General features: G+C 53.3%; 1 protein-coding gene across 4 annotated transcripts in view; it reads left to right on the top strand.

Moving 5' to 3' along the window:
* The window catches only part of LOC108924784 (huntingtin-interacting protein 1-like), a 37,135-nt gene extending 18,829 nt beyond the window's left edge, over nucleotides 1–18,306 (top strand). For all 4 annotated transcript variants that reach the window (XM_018736341.2, XM_018736344.2, XM_018736343.2 and 1 more), the window contains exons 5-31: nucleotides 1,258–1,338; nucleotides 1,561–1,637; nucleotides 1,807–1,868; nucleotides 2,361–2,501; nucleotides 2,890–2,947; nucleotides 3,259–3,334; nucleotides 3,491–3,634; nucleotides 3,759–3,856; nucleotides 3,965–4,037; nucleotides 4,624–4,807; nucleotides 5,327–5,415; nucleotides 6,411–6,527; nucleotides 6,711–6,812; nucleotides 8,005–8,199; nucleotides 8,348–8,495; nucleotides 8,689–8,775; nucleotides 9,034–9,141; nucleotides 9,371–9,507; nucleotides 9,743–9,853; nucleotides 10,039–10,097; nucleotides 11,330–11,423; nucleotides 11,614–11,714; nucleotides 12,854–12,959; nucleotides 14,770–14,893; nucleotides 15,381–15,442; nucleotides 15,692–15,806; nucleotides 16,368–18,306. In XM_018736341.2, coding sequence (XP_018591857.1) covers nucleotides 1,258–1,338; nucleotides 1,561–1,637; nucleotides 1,807–1,868; nucleotides 2,361–2,501; nucleotides 2,890–2,947; nucleotides 3,259–3,334; nucleotides 3,491–3,634; nucleotides 3,759–3,856; nucleotides 3,965–4,037; nucleotides 4,624–4,807; nucleotides 5,327–5,415; nucleotides 6,411–6,527; nucleotides 6,711–6,812; nucleotides 8,005–8,199; nucleotides 8,348–8,495; nucleotides 8,689–8,775; nucleotides 9,034–9,141; nucleotides 9,371–9,507; nucleotides 9,743–9,853; nucleotides 10,039–10,097; nucleotides 11,330–11,423; nucleotides 11,614–11,714; nucleotides 12,854–12,959; nucleotides 14,770–14,893; nucleotides 15,381–15,442; nucleotides 15,692–15,806; nucleotides 16,368–16,378 — 2,760 coding nt within the window. In that variant the 3' untranslated portion in view covers nucleotides 16,379–18,306. The remainder of the gene's footprint in view (nucleotides 1–1,257; nucleotides 1,339–1,560; nucleotides 1,638–1,806; nucleotides 1,869–2,360; nucleotides 2,502–2,889; nucleotides 2,948–3,258; nucleotides 3,335–3,490; nucleotides 3,635–3,758; nucleotides 3,857–3,964; nucleotides 4,038–4,623; nucleotides 4,808–5,326; nucleotides 5,416–6,410; nucleotides 6,528–6,710; nucleotides 6,813–8,004; nucleotides 8,200–8,347; nucleotides 8,496–8,688; nucleotides 8,776–9,033; nucleotides 9,142–9,370; nucleotides 9,508–9,742; nucleotides 9,854–10,038; nucleotides 10,098–11,329; nucleotides 11,424–11,613; nucleotides 11,715–12,853; nucleotides 12,960–14,769; nucleotides 14,894–15,380; nucleotides 15,443–15,691; nucleotides 15,807–16,367) is intronic.
* Nucleotides 18,307–20,082: the final 1,776 nt, after the last annotated feature.

Genomic DNA, 20,082 nt, shown 5'->3' with positions numbered 1-20,082 from the left:
GTGCTGCTTGGACACACACTGGAGAGACACAAGGTCACACGATTCCTAGAAGAAAACCGACAGTCTATTTCCTGTCACACTGCCAGTGCGAACCAGTTGTACCCTTTGATTATGGTGAAGAGAGTAAATGAAGAATGGAAGTCAGTACAGTAGTCAGGTTATTCATTTCACTGAAGTTTTTCTCCAAAGCACCTTACAGCATTAAACTACTTACAGTGATGTACAAGTTTACACTGCTGCGTGGTTCTTACCACATCAGTCCAGGGTAAGTACCGCGATGAAGGGCACTCCATCAGATTGTGGGATCAGACACAAAAGTACGCAGCAGAAGTGATCGTTTTGTGTAGAATGTTAGGGAATGCATTGGTGTAGTGAAATACCTCCTGCGCTGGCATTGTTCTTGTTACCTTTAGGTGATGTGTGTGTCGTCCTCAAGGTCTTTCGTTTTTCTCCGTTGTTTCGATGCCCTCGAAATGAGTTTGTCTAATGAGGTCATTTCATGGAACAAATTAACCCCGTTAGGTGAGCAATGTGCATGTGATCATGTATGTATATAAGAATACATATGTACACGTGCACACACACTCTGATATATGCAGGCACATACATATATGCTATGTGCAGAATGACAGGTCCTGCGTTGTGTCTTACTGGGCATTTATGACAGGAGGTAAAGTTATTTGATTTTTTATAGAGCGCTCTTCTCACGCAGTGACACAGAGCGCTTTAACACAGACATAAGGCAAGAAAAATAGATACAAACAAAGAAGACGGTCAGCTAATGGCTACCATAATGAAGAATTTATTATAGAGCTATAAGTATACCTACTGGCCACCAGGGAAAGGAACAAAAACTCCCAACTGAAGGTTGAGGGAGAGAAAACCTCTGGGGGTCCACGGGCCAGTGGTAATCCACCCCTCCTGGGCATTCTAGAAAATAACAATTTGTAAGCCAGTGTTTAACAAGTAATTATAAAGTTGGTGAATGGCATCTTGGATCCCCGACTTGGCATGGAACGTCTCAATCCAAAAAGTGTAGTGGTACACAGTAGTACACTGCAGTACAATGCGGTACAGAGGTGCAGTGTGAAACACGTGTTTTGGAACATGGACACAAAGCTTGTTGAGCTCAGCTGCGCCCCAGTTGTGTGTGTGTGTGTGCGTGGAAGACACGCTGCACCGTTGGCGAATCGCCTCAGGAGGAGCACGACGCCGTGCCTGATGCCGTTGCCATGTTCCTCTCTCCATATCCACCAGGGTCACCTGAGCGAAGGTTACGGCAAGCTCTGCAGCGTCTACCTCAAACTGCTCATCACCAAGATGGAGTTCCACATCAAGGTGTCTCTTCGCGTTTGCGCCCTCGCACTGACACTGCGAGCACACCCGCCATGCCCGTGGGCTTCGGAGCCCATCCTCACCGGATACCGCATTTACCGTATTGACTTTTTGTAGAGGCCACACCCGCCGCAACACATCGTGTGGTATCTTGCACCTTCTGGGTGGGAACAGACAAGTAGCGCCGGCCCTGAAATAACACGTCTCCCCTGCACTTTGTCTCAGAATCCTCGTTTCCCCGGCAACCTGCAGATGACGGACAGACAGCTGGAGGAAGCAGGAGAGAATGATGTCAACAACTTGTGAGTGTCCTTTTCTCCCAGCGGATGGGCACTTCGGGGGGGGACGTCCGACTGCCCTCATGTCCTTGCCTGCTGGGTGACGGTGCTACGCAGAAGCGTGCTAACATACACGGCGTGAGCGCTGTGCTGCTCCTCACCATGACTCCTCCTCTCCTCTCTCGTCCACCAGCTTCCAGCTCACCGTCGAGATGTTCGACTACCTGGAGTGTGAGCTCAACCTCTTCCTGGCAGGTGAAGGCCTGTTCTCGCTACCTCGAGGGGTGTCGCAGTGGGGCTCAGCAAGCCACAGCTCTGTTGGGAGGCAGTGTGTCCTTCTCCCCCTGGGCTTCCTGAGTGACGTACGGCAGGCGGCTGAGCATCACTGTGAAACAAAGAGCGGAAGTGGCAGCCAGGAGGGCGAGATAAAGCTGCATTGGGTTGTGTCTCCGTTGGGTCGGTCGGGTGGTCGGTCGATGTTTCCAGAACGAAGTCTGTGAGCACGGTCACAGCACTATCCGTACGCACTAAATACCCCAGATGTACTACTTTGCTTTTGAGAAGTGCTTTTCCTTTTGCCCAAACATTGTGGTCGCTAGGATCTTTACTGGAACCAGGTGGATCCTAAACACTTTATGCCTGAACAGACCCCCCATCACTTTTCCATGGTCGCTGGATGTGACACCTGACCTGGGGTTCACTCACTTTGTGCCCCAATGTGTTCTCGCTCTCGCTCACCCTCCGCAGTGTTCAGCTCGCTGGACATGTCACGTTCCGTGTCGGTGACGGCAGCCGGCCAGTGCCGCCTGGCCCCCCTCATCCAGGTGATCCTGGACTGCAGCCACCTGTATGACTACACCGTGAAGCTGCTCTTCAAGCTGCACTCCTGTGAGTGGCGCCCCCTGCTGGAGCACATTCCTGCATTGCACTCACTGATGTTACCATAGTTTTACACAGCAGTGCATAAACATGACAGTGCATACAGTGTTACTCTCATTTCAGTCGGTCATTAAGCTGCACAGATCTTTATTTATTTTCGACCACTTCAACTTTTTTAACACCTGCTTTTTGGGAGCTCATGGTCGGGTTGTGCTCATCGTGTGATTTATGATTACTTCACAATGAACGAAGACACAGTTTCATTCAGAGGCTAACAAAGCACAGAGGGCAGGGCGGCGGACAGATGGGTTCTCGGCGGACTTCCGCTGACCCGTTGTGCTGCTCGTCGTGTCGTAAACCTGTGCGCCGCTCCCACTTCCTGTCTCTGTGTCCCCAGGCCTTCCAGCAGACACCCTCCAGGGCCACAGGGACCGCTTCCAGGAGCAGTTCAAGAAGTGAGTGTCCCAGGGGACCCTTGAAACAGGCATCCGAGTCGGGTGGTAACTGCACGTTCGCAGCCCTCAGTCCCTCGGTCTCCCTGTTACTGTGCCCTTCATACCTGTGCTGACTGTGTGCTCTGTCACTGTGGCCCTTCGTCGCCTTGCAGTGCTGCGCTGTCCCGGTGCTCCCAGCATGCATGTGGGTTGGGTTGGAGACGCTGCCCTTGCGCCCTCCAAGCGATTCTTTCTTTGTTGCATTATTTTCATTTATCGTAAATTGGGGACGTTAAACCACAGCTTTCCGTCTCTCTGTGCTCTTGTTCCAGGCTCAAGAATCTCTTCTACCGCTCTAGTAACTTGCAGTACTTCAAAAGACTCATTCAGATCCCACAGCTGCCTGAGGTGAGCGCCAATACTCCACCCCCTGGTTGGTTTGGTCCCACCTCTAACCACCCTCCCCCAAAAAAAAGAAACTGGCACTCCCTTCCGAATGTGGTGTCTGTGGCCCTCCGCACCCTGGGCTCCGGTCAGGCATTCACTTTGGCTCCCGCTCTGCAGAATCCCCCGAACTTCTTGCGGGCTTCGGCGCTCTCGGAGCACATCAGCCCAGTGGTGGTGATCCCCCTGGAGGCCTCGTCGCCCGAGAGCGAGAACGTTGTGGAGACCGAGGAGCTGGTGGACACAGACGTCCCCGCGCAGCCGGTGAGCCTCAGGCGCTGGACTAGGCGCCTGACCAGACGCCAGCGTTGCCGTGGTGACCTTGGGCACGTGGAGGGAGTGTGGCGCTCGCGCTGCTCGACGCACTGAGACTGCGTTGTGTTCGCAGAGCGCCCCTGAGAACCGCTTCGATGATGTCTTCGGCACCTCCTCTGCCTCAGACCCGTTCAACTTCAACAATCAGAATGGCATGTACAAGGATGAGCGGTAAGTGGCCGTCAGTTTCTGGGCCTTCTTCATGCGTCGCGGTGCCACGTTACTTTGGGGTCGCACACGCACGCACACCGGGGGTGACGCCGCATTGTGTGTTCCCAGAGACTCCCAGATTGAGCAGCTCACGCGGGAGGTTCGGGCCCTGAAGGAGGAGCTGGAGTCCTTCAAGATGGAGGTGAGCCACAAGGGGGGAGAGAAGGAGCTCAGGGGGGCGGGGCTGTGCCAGAGCGTTAGAGCGATAAGAGAGTGCTGGGTCCTTGATGTACCGACATAGCCGGGACTGTAAGCCTCTTCGTAACTCCTCTTGTTCATAAATCAAACCGTGAGGCCCCAGCCCATCACAGCTCTGTGTTCCACGGGTTACACGGTGTAAAAGGTATGTGACAAAAGGTATTTAGAGCTGAACGTTCACTGTAATACCGTCACTTACTTTCCCACTGCTGTGAACTGGCTGTCCTGTGCAGGTCGCTGTGTCCACAGCCTGTCCTGGAAACACAGGGAGGGAGGGAGGGGGGGACGGGAGGGGATGGGAGGGGAGGCCAGTCCATCTCGAAACACCATGTGCAGCACCGATGAGCATCTGGACACTTTCACTTTGTGTTACCGTGTTTACGGTCAGCACGAGTGCAGTATCGTGGCAGTTGGTGAATGATGTGGTCCAGCTTGGCTGCGTTTCCCTGCCGACGAGCAGCTGACCTTCTCGAGGACTTTGCCTCGTCTCAGTAACGCTTGCGCCCCTCCTCTGCCGTTCGCCTTCCCAGAGTTCCCGGCTGTGCCAGTCGCTGCGGAGCCGTGTGAGCGAGTTGGAGGCCGAGCTGGAGGAGCAGAGCCACCTGAAACAGCAGGCGCTGGGCGAGAGCGAGTTCCTCCGCGCCGAGCTGGAGGACCTGCGCAGGGTCAGGGAGGATACGGAGAAGGAGCAGCGGAGCCTCACGGAGATCGAGAGTGAGAAACGGCCCGGCCTCGAACCCCGGCCCATGCACCTGCCCACCCGCCCGCTTACACGAGCACCTCTAACCTCTATAGCTAAAAGCACTGTGACGACTCGTCCGGGGCTACGTTGTGTGTGTGTGTGTGTGTGTGTGTGTGTGTGTGTGTGTGTGTGTGTGTGTGTGTGTGTGTGTGTGTGTGAGTGAGAGAGAGAGCAGTGCACTCGCAGATCTGTGGAGCCAATATGATTGACATATTGATTGATCACTTATTGATTCCAAAGGAAGCGGGATGGGGGCGAGACTGAGTAACAGCGAGTAAATGAATATGACAGCGAGAAGAGTGAGATAAGTAAGAGCGGTGAAATAACAGCGGTGCTGTGTGGTGAGGGTCGCTCGGGCACACCTGTCAGAGTCCAGGGGTTACTGGGGGGTAAATGTGGTGAACGTGGTAAACATGAACGTACCGCCCGCACCGCTGGAGTGCCCTCCTGATGGCGCTGTGTTCCCTGTGCTCTGCTGTGCTGTGTTGCAGGGAGGGCGCAGGCCAACGAGCAGCGCTACACCAAGCTCAAGGAGAAGTACACAGCGCTGGTGCAGAGCCACGCGGACCTTCTGAGGAAGGTGCGTCGGCTGCTTGTGCATGTGTGTGTGCGTGTGCGTGAGTAACGCAGCAGGACGGACTGTGCCGCACTGTTTCCTGCCCTTTGTTTCACTGCACTCTTTGTTCCTTTTCATCTTTTCTCTTTTGCCACAAGTGCATTGTTGGTTAGGGGTCATCGGTCAGGAATAACCACTGTCCCAAATCCTCATCTTGCTCACAGACAGCACTGTGTGTCGGTGCTGCTGTTACATGGGTGGGAATGAGACCACAAAGGCTGACTAGTGTAAAAGGGTGTAAAAGCAGAAGTGAGACACACCATCACCACTGACTCTCCAATTTTTCACATTTACACTTGTACCCACTTTTACTGGAGCAGTTCAGCTTAAGTACCACGGTGAAGGACACACTCCACTTTGTGTCCCTGTCTGTAACGGGGACGGTGTCCTGTAGCATGGAGCTCTGCTATATCCACCCCCTCCTTAGTGAGAATGATGTGGAAAAAAATGTCAATAAATATTTACACTTTTAACAGACTTACATTTATTCCATTGATACATTTATTCATTGATTCATTTAGCAGATGCTTTTCTCATAGAAAATACAATGTGTTCATGACATTAGGAGAAAGAGACACTTAGATGCAGACATGTGATTAAGTACTGTTACTTTGTTTCTTTCCACCATCTGAACCAACGTTCATCACACAAGTAGCTTTCGCAGTTTCCAGTTATGTCCCGAAAGATGGTGATGAACATTTGTCTTCCGCTGGAGTTATTTCTGATGGGGAGAGAAATTGTCCTCCTTGTGCCTTCATTTATTCCTGCCTGTAACTGTGATCTTACTGTGATTTGACGCAGAACCCAGCTGGTGTCCCCGTCTTTGAGGGAGATGAGATGACAGAATCGTACCGTGTGCTCGCAGTCTTTGGTAATGTGTGTGTGTGTGTGTGTGTGTGTGTGTGTGTGTGTGTGTGCGTGCGTGTGTGTGCGTGCGCTCCACGCACTCGTGTCTCCAGAACGCAGAAGTGACCCGGCAGATGACGGTGGCACGGGCTGCCCAGGACGAGGTGGAGTGCGTGAGGAAAGAGATGGAGGAGCAGGTGAAGGCTGCCCAGGGGGAGGCGCTGCGCCGGGTGAGCATACGTCCGGCAGACCTCTCCTCAGAGCCTTCGTCACGCCTGTGCCGCAGCAGGTCGTTGCCGCCGATGCTCACGTGACAGGCGGGCGCCACCGAAACCCCGAATTCGACTTTGTCTCTCGCTATCCCCGTGTGTTCTGGGGACCCTGTTGTGGACGTCTCTGCTCCTCGTCCCCAGGAGAAGGAGCAGGAGGAGCAGGTTCAGACCCTGCAGGAGGAGCTGCAAGCAAGCAGGGAGGAGCTGGAGAGGCTAAAGGAGAGTGTGGCCTCCTCGCAGCAGGTGGGGCCCGGCGATACTCAGCTTGAGCGCCTGTTACAGCGCTACCTGGTGGCACATTGAGGTGCAAACACACTCGGCATGTTGTTCACGGGAAATGGTGTCAGCAAGTGACTGAATTCATTCGACTGCTTCCTCTACTCATGAACACAACTGGGACTGCAAGTCTCTTTCTTACATGATGCTTTGTTTGCAGATCAGTAAAATAAAATAAAATGAAATCTGATTAATACAGACATCCCTGGATGATGTAAAAACCTCAGATGAGGCTATATTGCTTTTTTTAAACTCTCTGTATGCCTTATTATTTCTTTTACTTTAAATAACACAAACATTAATTTCCACAACCTCCTATTAATCCATGTAAACATTTGCTGTGTTTGTCAGTTTCTGGCCAATTTTACCTTAATATCAACACACTCAGATGGTCCACATTACAGATGTTATATACACACACACACACACACACACACACACACACGACGTCTACAACCGCTTGTCCCGAGCGGGGACATGGCGAACAGGAGCCTCATCCGGGAGCACAGGGCACAGGGCCGAGGGAGGAGGGGACACACCCAGGACGGGATGCTAGGCCATCGCAAGGCACCCCAAGTAGGACTCAAACCCCAGACCTGCCACACAGCTGGCAGCAGCAGAACTCGCCACCGTGCCACCACGCCCCCTCTTCCGGTGAAGCAGTTGAGGCTAATTATTAACGTTGAGCTACATTAAAATTAAAACTAAATTAAAATGACAAATGAAAACATGTCCTCTCTGCAGACTCCTGGTCGCATAGAAAGTAGTTTTTTTCTCTCGTGATTGATCGCAGACAGTCAAAAACACGGCACCCGAGATGTAGATGCTGTGGACGTGACTCGGTCAATCGGACCGCGTTATTACTCCGTTTGGGGGCGCGTTACTGCCAACTAGTGGCTGGATGTGGAAACACGGGTCACTAAGAGAAAATACACTGGACGATAAATAATCTGGAAAAACTGGTATGTTTGAAAATTTGTATCTCACATGTCTGTGCATCGTGAAGTGCTGTGCAACCGAGGAACAGAAAGTATGTACTGTCGAGACTTCTTTTTGGGTGCCTTCCGGAAGCCTAGAGCACCCCGTAGCCCCGATTCACAATGCTTCCTCCGAGTGAAGGGTTCTGCATCTCCCTGTGTTTCCCAACGCTGGGGGCCAGTCGAGCAAGGCCCTCAGCTCCCAGGTCTCCACTCTGGAGATGGAGAAGTCGAGCCTGGCCGAGACGCTGGCGCAGAAGGAGGCCGAGCTCACAGGACTGGGAGCAGAGCTGGAGCGCGTGCAGGGCAGCCTGGCAAGCGAGCGGGCGAGTGGGGTGAAGGTGGCCGAGACGCTGCAGAACCAGCTCAACGAGAAGGTCGGTCCCGCTCATGCTTCGCACCTAAATCCGTTCAACGGTATCAGCGGTGTGGTAAATCAAGGTGCGGTGCACGTAGTCACGAGGGGGCCCTGTGTGCGCGTGTGTGTGTGTGTGTGTGTGTGTGTGTGTGTGTGTGTGTGTGTAGGAGAGCCGGGAGCAGGAATTGGAAAGTCAACTGGTCGCTGCACGCTGGGCTGCCCTCCAAGGGGCGCTAGGGGAGGCAGAGCAGATAATACAGGACTCGCTGACACGGCTGGATGACCCGGCGCACATCAGCTGCACCAGCTCTGCAGGTTGGTCCTCACTGGTGCCGATCCTCTAACATCCTGTCCTTCCAGCCTCTCCGTGGCCAAAGCAGGTGAACTCGGTCCTGGTCCTGGGTTCGGCAGCACATGTAGGACACTCCACTCTTCTGTCCAGGTGCGTTTCTTACTGAGAGCTGAGTGCTAATGCTCACGCTCACATTGTCCCCCCAATCCTCTGCAGACTACCTGGTGTCCAGAGCTGACACGGCCCTCAACTGCGTGGACAGACTGCAGTCTGCCAGGGACCGTTACCTGACCGACAGCACAGGTGTGCAGGGTCGCCACACGCAGCGCTCTCGGCTCATGTGTTAACTCACACTCTGACACTTGGCCCACGTTTAACTAGGGGTATGAAATGCTCTCTTTGTTCACAGAGGAGAAGTTCTGACGTTGGATGCGTCACTCTGTAGCGTTTCCAAGGCCCTGTGTTCATGATGCATACTTTGCTGCTGCTGGCGTAGTGTATAGTGTGTAGGTTCGCAGTTAAAGAGCTGTGCTCTAAGAGCTCTTCCCTTCTCTCCCGCAGACGTGTCGGAGATGCTGCGGGCGGTGGCCCAGTTTGCCCACCTGCTTGGGGACACGGTGGTCCAGGGAAGTGCCACGTCGCACATGGTGGCTGCAGAGCTGGCCGACAGTGAGTAGCTCCTGCGCCGTGGAAACCATCCCTCCCTGTCTGGTGCGCGGTAGCTCTGATTCATGCCGATGAGCGACTGGTTCGGTAACCCTGGGCTTCCTCTGAGCATCCCACCACCACGCAGCCCCCACACTGCCCTCGTCGGGGGTACAGCCTTGGTTGTATTTTAGGTGCGTGGGTGCTTTTTTGCCGTGTGTGTGTGTGATGGTAGTGCCATGTGTCTCGACAGCTCTGGCAGAGGATGTCAAGTCCTGTGGCTCAGAAGCCTTGGCGCTGCTGACCCGGCTTAAGGAGCAAAGCACCATGGGTACAGCTGACGGCAGCTCACTGAAGGCCGCGCTGAGCCGTGTCAGGGGCACCGCAGAGGTGAGTGCCTCATCAGCTCGCTGTCCTCTCTGCTCCTTCCCTGCAATTGTGCGCTGCAGTACCGCTGGAAAGAAAAGAAGGAAGAGAATCTGTTGTACATGTCAACGAACGTTGTCCAAGGCGACTTACAAGAATGGAGTGAGCTGCCAGCTAAACCCTTGGTCACGCTTGTGAGAGCGTCTCTCTCAACCTGATGCTGCGTGGTTTGATCGCCTTTTCCCCTCTCATTGCCCAGGAGCTGAGGCCCCGAGGCTTGGAGCTGCAGCAGGGTGAGCTGGGAGACCTGGTCGAGCAGGAGATGGCCGCCACCTCGGCCGCCGTGGAGTCGGCCGCTGCCAGAATCGAGGTGAGGAACGCGGTGTGAGCTCCAAGCGTGGCAGGAGGTCTGTATGTGGAAGCAGAGATCACACCGGTGGAATGTGGCACCTGACTGGATGCCTGGAGGCTCACACCACGCTGTGAGAGCGCTCCAGTGCCCCGACAGGAACTCGTACACGTATACGAAGTGCCCCCCTCTTCCTCTTTCAACAGGAAATGCTGAACAAGTCCCGAGCCGTGGACACGGGCGTGAAGATGGAGGTGAACGAAAGGTCAGTTTGTACCTCCCCACCAGAGGTGGACAACCACTGCGTGACTGCAGCCTCTTGCTCACTTTGAGTGTCTACCACAGAGCACAAGAAAAGCACTGCAGCTGTCTCATCCTGTGCAGTTTGTGCTTTGGGAAACAGCACACTAGTCCATCTTTGGCTTCATTTTGCTCTCGGGCTGAGGTATAAGTGAAAAAACAAGGACCGTATGGTTTTCAATATTTTTCTTTCCCACAGTTGTGCTTTTACTATGTGGTCGTCATTTGAAACTGGGGTTTGTGTCACTGTGTAAAAAGTGCTCTGTGTAACAGGTAAAGGGAATCTTTTCTCATGTGAAGTGTGAACATATAAAATGAACCCATTGACCTCCGGTACGAGTCACCACAACTACACCTGCTTCAAGTCAGATTGACACATTTTCAGATGGGCCAGAAACTGGATGTTTGAGGACTCTGAGGATCTTATAGAGTGACGAGGGAAAATGTGAAACGTTTGGGTCAAATATTGGAGCATTTGTAAGGCGCGGCAGGACAAGCGTGTCACTTATGCATGTGTGGTTTACACTGTCCAGCATCGGGGTGGGAGTGTCATGGTCCGGGGGGCTGCTTTCACACAGTTGGTGAGCATTTGGAAATCTCACCCAGCATAGTTATCAAAGCACATTTTAGAGGCACACCCTTCTGTCCAGGTTATGGTTAGTTGGGCAGTGCTTCATCTTTCACTAACATACTCATCTAAACACCCCTCTGAGTTGTGCCAGAACTATCTGGAGAAGATGGGAAGTGAAAGAGGACTCAGACTAATGAGCTAGATGTGAAAGAAAGCAAGTTTCAAGCCAGTGTACTCAAGCTTTTTACTGGTGCTCTATATTTCTTTCCCTTTCCTTGCTTTGTTTGTAAGACATGGATGGATAGAAAATAAAAAGTATAGATCCTGAAGAAAGTGGTATGAGGCTACAGCAGCACACATACAACACAGTAGTGAGAGAAGGTCCTGGAATAACAGTACAGTTGACAGTTGACATTAATGAGTAAAAAGTAAAGTCCACAGCTCAGTAGCGCTGGGACTAGAGACCGTGCAGAAGGTGAGACTCGTTGTCCATGATGGCACATTACTGTGGACCATTTTCCAAAAAGAGTCCACTCTAATGTCGCTCTCTCTTTCTCCCTCTCCCGCTCTCTCCCTCCCTGTCTCGCTCACTCACTCACTCACCCCTCCATGGGGTGCCACTGCAGGATCCTGGCCTCTTGTACAGAGCTCATGGAGGCCATCAAAGAGCTGGTGCTGTCCTCCAAAGACCTGCAGCGGGACATCGTGGAGAGCGGGAGGGTGGGTGGATATGAGCCAATGAGAAGACCTCTTGGTGTTTGTCTCGTGGGCAATTTGTTCAAGCTGAGCTGCTTGTTGAGTGTTTGCCTTATGCAAAGGACCTTATGACTGGCTGAATCAAACCTGTTCAGTAGTTGCTGCTGCGTCGCGTGGGGCTTTGACCTCGTCCATTTCCCATTCTCACCTGCAGGGGGCTGCATCCATGAAGGAGTTCTATGCCAAGAATTCCCGCTGGACAGAGGGGCTCATCTCGGCCTCTAAGGCAGTGGGCTGGGGTGCCACTGTGATGGTGTAAGTGGTTTTTTTTTTTTTTTTTTGTTTTTTTTAAACAGGTCAGCCTGCAGGCTGTGTGTGAGTGTGTGCACGCGTGCACCTATCTGGACTTGTGTGTTGGGCCACTGGCACCCTGATATCTTGACTGTGCTTTCGTCAGGGAAGATGGACCTGGAGCGAGAGCCAGTGTAATGTCTGCTTATTTCGTTGCTTTGTGTCCCAGTCCCTCCATGGTTCTCGTGTGATGTGGAAATGGGTTTCCTGTCCGCTACGGATTCCCATTGACGGTGCTCTCCAGTCAGGTTCGAGTTTGAGTTCAAGAAAATCCTGTTCTCTCTCTCACCACACCGTCATATCCTGTGCCAACATTTGAAGTCCTTACTGAAGAAGGGCTCCAGCACTCCTCCGCCTTAAATGCTATTTGTATATGTATATAGTGCATATATAATAATTCTCTCGCAGGCCAAGTGGTATTGCCATTTTTGCTGAGAAGCTTTATTGGTGCATTTTTGAGATTTCTTGTCAGCAGATTTTTTTTCTAATCCATAAAGCAAAGACGTTATTAATGTTTGCTCAGCCCTCATTTAGCGGCGTCCTGCACGGCACAAGGTGTCGAGAGTGGCATACGTACGCACCCACCCCCTACAGTCCGGTTTCACCTGTTGTGTGCTCATTTTACTTTCTCCGAGGGTGCAAAAAGTTGATATGGGACCCCAGTGGCCTTTGCTCAGTTCAGGCCTGGTTCAGTGTGGTTTTCAGGCTCTCTCGTACACCGGCACAGAGCACAGTTGAGAGAGGGAATGGGTCTTGAAGAATGCGTGCAGCAGAAAATATCAAGAAGCTGCTGCTGTTGTCAGCTGTACCGGTGTACGAGTGAAGTTTAAATGCGGTGTGACACCACCACTTGTGATCAGGAAGGACTGTGATAATTGTGGTAACTGGATCCCCTCGCGACGGAAGTTACCGTGTTCTCTGAGCAAGGGCTCCTGGCCGTCCCCACTCTTTGCTCCATTTGCCTTTTTATGCTGGAGGCTAAGATGTAAAAAAAGCAAAGCGAAAGGAGCTCCAGAGACGCTCATCCTCAGCACTGGAGCACAGCTGAACGGGGAAGAGGAAGCGCCCGTCTAGACGCTCACTGTCCCTTCGGCTTCCCGCAGGGACGCTGCCGACCTGGTGGTGCAGGGACAGGGCAAGTTCGAGGAGCTCATGGTGTGTTCGCACGAGATCGCCGCCAGCACCGCGCAGCTCGTGGCCGCGTCCAAGGTAAGCCACCCCTCCTCTCGCCCGCGTGCCGCGAACCCTGTGGCGGCGCCACTGCACAGTACATGCTGGACTTGTGGAAACACGGAGGCGAAGAATACTGCAAAAGTCCCTTCTGCACGGAGCTGGGAGCGGGAAACGGACGCCTTTGGGAAGGGCGCGCTGACATGAACCTCGTGGCAATGGAGGCAATACTGTGTTTCAAGGGTTGCTGAGGTTTACTCGTAGTAATTCCTGTGATTTACAGCGTTAAGCTATGAAGCATGACATATCCCTTGAAACAGCAGCGTCATTTTTACTGCAGTAAAGCGCATCCTCTGAAGTTAGCCTGTCCTGGAAGGTAAAGAGGGAGGAATCGAGGCTCCACGCGCTGAGACAGTCTCGGCGCTGAATCGGTGCATTAGCTGTGCCTCTGACCGCCGATGGCCATTGCCAGGGGTTCGCATTCCCACATGATACAATTACCTGTTTATTATTCTCCCTCTTATCTGACTGTGACGTCAAAGGAGAGCTACATTGTTGGATAATCAACTTTACAGTGATGTAGCCATGGATACAGCAGGGTAATTTTTACAGCACCAATTCCAGGAAAGTAGTGTGGTGAAGACTACTACAGTACGAGTGGGATTCAAACTCTACACAGCAGCTCTAGATGCTGAAGCACCGTGTGTGTGTGTGTGTTGATGTCAGATAAGGAGAACGTTTACTCTGCGACTGTGAGGAACAGTGTGTGAGCAGTTCACTCCTCATACTCGAGGACACTTTTATTTCTAACGTCCATGCAAGTGAGTGCGTCACGCTTCATGGGCCACGTGGCTCCTCGTGGTGCTGTGGCGGGAGCGCTTCTCCCCATCGCCTGGTCTCAGCATTTCGGCAAAGAATGAGTAACTTCTTGGTACCTTCTGGTCGCTGATGTCCTCTCTGGACCTCATTCGTCCACATTTTCCCTGTCTTTTCCTCTTCAGCTCAAGGGCCTGGAGAGACCATATTACTTTCAGCTGTTAAGATGCCACTGTGCTCATCAGCTTCTCTTCATTCTGTTTTCCTCCTCTTACAGACATTATTTTAATCCATTATAGCTTCATATGTGGCATCATTACCACCGAAGGCTGGCCATGAATAAATTGAGGCACATCTGTATTATTCGGCTGTGATTGTGATGTCATGGCTTGACTTCATGAACGCAGATTTAGGAAGGGGCTGCCCACGTCCGCTGCAGGCTCGCTGGTGGCTGACGAGGCCGATGCGGGATAGGCAGGTCCGGCCGCAGCGGCTGCAAGGGAAAGTCTGTTCTGGGTTTGGTGCTGCAGTGTCACGTTTCTTCCTCCATCTCCTTTTGTCCTCAAGACCCATCTTGCTTACGTTCTCGAAGGAGGAGACAGCCTGGTGAGTGGTGTGTCTCCAGGCCTCGCAGTTGGAGGCTACAGCAGACCACTGGCGGTGGGTGATCAATGTAACAGACACCGAGGGATTTCTTCAGAGACTCCTTGTACCTCTTCTTCGGTGTCCCTCGGTGCCACGCTTTTTTGATTGTGATGTAGTTTGGATTTATGAACAAACTTGAGTTATGAACAGACACTGCTGTGTTCGTAAGTTGATTGTCGCTTAGTGTATGCTCTCTGTGCACACTCCAGCTGATTGCCACAGCCAACTGGTTTAAATACGGACCATGTTCGGTGTTCTTTGTGGTAAACCTCCTGGGTCTTTGTGTGAAAATGGAACTGAAATACCGAAGATGGGTCAACCCGACAGATGCGATCTTGCACACATGCGTGAACGCGCAAGCACTGACCCTTTCCCGCCCCTCCCTCAGGTGAAGGCCGACAAGGACAGCCCCAACCTGGCCCGCCTGCAGCAGGCTTCCCGTGGGGTCACCCAGGCCACCGCCGGCGTCGTCGCCTCCACCAAGTCCGGCAAGTCCCAGATTGAGGAGAAAGGTGAGCACCTTGCTTGTGGCTGCTCCTTGGAGCCTCTATACTCCCCAGGGTCAGCCATGAAAACGGCCTCGTGCTGCCTGCCTCGTAGGCAAAGTGGGTGCTGTGCTGTCGGGGGTGGGCTGGCAGGAGACCTCAGCCACCGCGTCTCCTTGCCCGTGGCCGGGGCCACATGAGGATGTGGGCCACAGGAAACCTGGCTGCTGGTTGGCCCTGTTCACGATTGAGCTTCCTGTCCAGCAGGCAATAGAATGTGTGCACAGGAAGAGACCCTCCCGAGGGGAGTGGGGGGGTGTGTGGCACAGCGGAGCCACCCTTGCTGTGGCATTTCCTTCTACAGATTGTGCCTGTTTATCTGTTGAACACAGTCTTTACGGCTCCGGCACGTAGTCACAGCACCACGGGCGCGTGTGTGTCTGTGAGCGAGAGAGACAACTGACGAGCGTTCCTGCCCGCATGTAGGTTGACTCACGGTTGCGTGCTCTTTCAGACACGATGGACTTCTCCAGCATGACCCTGACTCAGATAAAGAGGCAGGAGATGGACTCACAGGTGAGGCTCTCGCTGCGGTCGGGGGGAACCTCCTGTTGGAAAGAGCGACATGGTTCGTTTCCCCCGGGAAGGGAAATTGTTCCCTCTGATGTAGGTGCCCTGGGAACATACTGCTGTTACCCTGAAAGTAAATGTTGTTAAACCAGCACAACTTTGCAGCAGTTCCAAAATGAGACCCCTGTACAGAAGGGGATCCTTGCAAAGCTTCAGCCAGTAAAAGTAGTTCAAAGTGTGTGTGCGCGTGCTTAGGTTCGCGTGCTGGAGCTGGAGACGTGGCTGCAGAAGGAGAGGGAGAGGCTGGGCGAACTCAGGAAGAAACACTATGAGCTGGCCGGTGTGGCTGAGGGCTGGGATGAGGAGGAGGGTGAGTGAAATATGTGTCCAACAGTGAGAACTTCACAGCGAATAGCATTTTCATATCCATCCCCCAGATCAGGGAACAGGGTTAATTTGTTCTGTGAAATTACCCTGTTGGGTGAAGTCTCATTTTGAGGGGGTCGACTTACCATTATATCATACAAAAAAAGGTTGCCAGAAAAAATATGCCACCTAAAATATTTTTTGTTAATAACAGTGATCACACAAACATATTTTAGAAATTTTGTATGAAAAAGTATTACTTTTCCTTTCTCATAGAATTATCAGTAACCACTTGTGCAGTAGCTGTGTCTGTGTATGTAGTGTCTTTGGTCTGTAGCAGTATCACTTTCCCAGCATACAGCTTGGACAGAATCACAGTGAAATCTGCGCACGCACACGCACACACACACACACACACGTTCACTGGTGGCCCCCGGAGGCCTGCAGCGGGTCTGAGTTCCAGTCAAGCAGTTATATAGATTAGGGGCTCAGGTGCAGTGTGTGCTGCAGCGCTGTGTGTCATACTGGACTACCGTGTGACCTTTCTGCTGTCCCCTCTCCCCAGGTACAGGCTGAGGGCCAGAGGAGCCCCGCCCCCCGGGTCCCTGTCCACATCACCCGCAGTCCCCCGTTTCCACACACTCCTCCATCTACGCTTTCTCACACTTCTGCTTTTCTTACGCCAAACAAAACGGTGCTCCTTTTGTAAAGTCCTCCTCCAGCAGCTTAAAAGCAACAAGGAAACGGGCAACGTCAGCGTCCCGGGGCCTGGTTTCCCTCTGGCCCCCTCCGCTGGACTGCCGGGGAACTGCGGCCTTGCTGTCGGTCCACCCGCTTCATGGCTTTTTAATTCCCCCTTGTGCTGTGTAGAGCATCCCGTTTTCCACGACGGACGCCATCCAAGCTCTTCCTCCTGGTGACCCGGAAGGACTCCTTCAGACTACAGGGCACCACTTCCTTTGTAACGGTTCCTGTAACACTGTGGTCCCCATCCCCGTCGCGCACTGCCAGCCCCGCCCTACTCCTCCGCCCCTGGACTCGGTAGTCGTATTGTAGTACCGCATACCTGGTCACGGTGCTCCACGGGTGACCAACAGCCCCTGCTGTTGTGGGCGCGGTCTCACCCGTTTCCTGCAAACACTGCCCCCTAGTGTTCGTTTCTGTGTCTCGTGCCCTTGTTAACTTCGCACACTAATAGTGAGTTGTGTGCTGTTCACAAAAGTAAATTCCCAAGATGGGGGTCCAACATGGACGTGGAGGGGCTGGGATCACAGACAGCAGATGGACAGCTACACTGCCCCCCCGTGTTTGTTTCTGCCGTGTGTTGTGTTGTGTGTGACCTTTAACCTGTCCAGCCTTCTACTCCGAAGCTGTTTACTACTTGCGTACTCTTGTAGATGCCAGTGTGTTAGAGCGACGGCTGGCACTCCCACACAAGTAGCCTTGACTTCAGCTCACATGTTGTGTGTAGAGCGTTTATCTTCCCCTGTCCAGACTGACCGCTCGATCCCCGCGGTCATGCAGCCTCAGGAGCTCCGGCTTCGTTTTGTCCTCCCGCTTCCACCGCATACTAGGAACAGGAGCGCGGACGAGGGACGGGAGAAGCCAGTGCCTTTGGAGCGACGTGCTGGACCTGTGGCCAAGGGGGAAGCGAGCGAACCAGAGCGCCGATCGCCGGGCTGTTTGCTGGGGTCGAGTCGAGACACGAGGTGGCGCTGTAAGGGCCCACCTGGGGTGCAGCTCGCAGGAGCGGATCGCATCCCGATGCCGATCCTGAGCATGTCCTCCTTTGCCCTCCGCCATGTGAGCAACAGTAGCACAGAGAGTCAGCCTTTCTCTAGGAATTTTAACCGCTTTTTGGCCGGGCTGGGGGCCGGTGACTGGTTCAAAAGGCGAGCATAAATAGGCGGGACCCCAACGGTCCCAGGTGCGCTCGTCTCTTGAGGGGCGGGGCCTTCGCGGGTAGAGTCCTTCACAGGTTACACTCGTGGCCATTCCAGACTCGGAGGTCTTTCGTCCAATCGGAATGACGGACCGGTGTGACGTGGTCAGCAGTCCGGTCTGATGGTCCAAAAACCTAGAGCTGCTCCTGGTCATTCAGACATAACCAAGCTGAGATGCTGAAAGCAATGCGTGTTCTGGTAGGCCGGTGTTTTTGGATGTTTATTTTAAACTTTTTTTCTATTTTTTTTGGGTGTGTGTGTGTGAGAGAGAGAGAAAAACATGCTTTTATTATTCTACAGTTAGACTTCCCTAGTTCTCCTCATTCTGTAGCACTGCCTTAGTTCATAGGTGAAGTTGTAACACTGGGTATTTTACTGCATTTCTGCAATAGTGCAAGGTATTAAACTTCCATCATTAGTGCGATTGTCTCACCAGCCCAGACAGCCTTTCTGCTGAATCCCTCACTTTGGACAAGAAGGAAGAACACTTTAATAAAGTTTCATTAATAAAACATGACAAAATTAAGAAAAAAAGTCTTTGTACCATATACTAAAATGATCTTTTGTTTTTAATTAAAGTTATCAACTTATGAACAAAATGGCCTTGTTGTGGTTTGGTTTTCTGGACACACATCTGTTACGCTCAAAGCGTGCAGGGACGTCGGGAACATGACGTCCCGCTTCCCTGCAAAGCACGATAATTGGTATAATTCGTAGAGGCGTGTCGGCGCCCCCTCTTATTGGGCGCAGCAACTCCGGTAAAATCGAGGTAACATCCACGTGACGCCGACACGCTTCCGGAAAGCTCCAGGGCTGCTTCGCGGTGTGCGCGCGCAGGCGGCCGCGAAAGACGACCGTTCGAGCAGCTGGCGCGTAGGTCCGGAAGCAGCGTCGTTTGCGTCCCGTCACGGGCCGGCTGGACCCTCCTGGGCCTCGCTGAGCCCAGTGTGCGAAAAGGGCTCTTCCGAAAGGCGCCCGTGGGCCTCGGAGGCGCAAACGCAGCCCTCCCTTTAGGGACACGCCGTCCGCGTTTAGGCGACACACACCCTTCCTTTCCCGCCTTTTCAGAGATGCCGACGAGCAAAGCGGTCAAAGTGCCACCAGGGGGCGATCTCTGCTGCTGGGCTGCGGCGTTGGTGCCACGTGGCCTGGGACATCAGAGCCGAGGTACTAACCCACGACGGACCGTTGTTCTCGCATCCGGCGGTCAGTCGGTCGGTCAGCGATCTGCCCCTTGTTCTGCTTCCTTGGCGACAGTTTGCAACTTATTCCCGCAATTCACTGGATCTGAAGCGGCTGTCGAGTCACCGCATCTCATGCTTCTTTTGCCCCTCGGAGTCGCCCCCTCTCCTCCGCGTTTCGCCACGTGCGTTCGGCAGCAGAGCGCTGAGGAGACCACCAGTGGAACCTGCAACCCTGCAGGTGTGGGGTGGCTCTGCCTTCACGCCGACTCCCAAGATACCTTTCTGAACTGGCCACAAATGTAATAATATTCCACAGTGTTTATGCCCCAAAGACGCCTTTCACTACCCCAAGTACACGTCCTTCGGCCAAGATCCCGAATCGCTTCCTTCGATCTTGGCATAGAAAGTGCTAGAACGTTCGATTCCCAAGTCGGCACCTTTATTATTATTTAATAGCATATTGAACCTTAATCCCCGCAGCACGTTGCGGGCAAAACCATCCTTCGAAACGGGAACCCTTTGGAGATGGATGGCGCATTTTCCCACGGTGAAGTACCGCCATCATTTATAATATCTGCCAGCTCTTGCTTCTCAATACCGGCCTCCCGCCAAAGTGCCCGGTCGGCCCAGTCCGTCGCGAGCGTGTCGTGTCGGACGAGTGATGCGCGAACACCGCTGAGCTGAGCATCGATACTGAGGAAGATGGCCGCGCATCACCCAAAAGTAGCACTGCGTCCCAAACCTTTAGGTAGCGGCGCTCTTCATGTGGGTCAGGCTGCGGGGGGCGCAGCGCTTGGAGCGAAGGACCCGGGTTCGAGTCCCACCTCCTGCTACGGTGCCCTTGCTGAAGGCGTTTCTCCGAAGGGGTAGCGTGAAAAAGGACCCTGCCGCACAAAACGGGGAATGACGACGAAAGCAGCATTAGTGCCACAAATAACTGCACGCGAGACTCGCGTCACTCGCGGCCCTTCCACGCGCTCCTCTACCGCCGCCTCGAGTCTCGGCTCCATTTAGCGGCAGGTCGAAGGTCACAGGACGAGTCAGCTGAGCCTCCACGAACGAGCGCTGCGGCGGCACCGACGCGGATCTCCCATCTGCGCATCCGCCGGGCCGTCGCCCGGCTCGCTCTCGTTAGCCGTAATGAGTCGTGCGC

Source organism: Scleropages formosus, chromosome 3 (assembly GCF_900964775.1).
Source record: "Scleropages formosus chromosome 3, fSclFor1.1, whole genome shotgun sequence".
NCBI classification, from domain to species: Eukaryota; Metazoa; Chordata; class Actinopteri; order Osteoglossiformes; family Osteoglossidae; genus Scleropages; species Scleropages formosus.
This window is presented reverse-complemented; position numbering and strand designations above follow the sequence as displayed.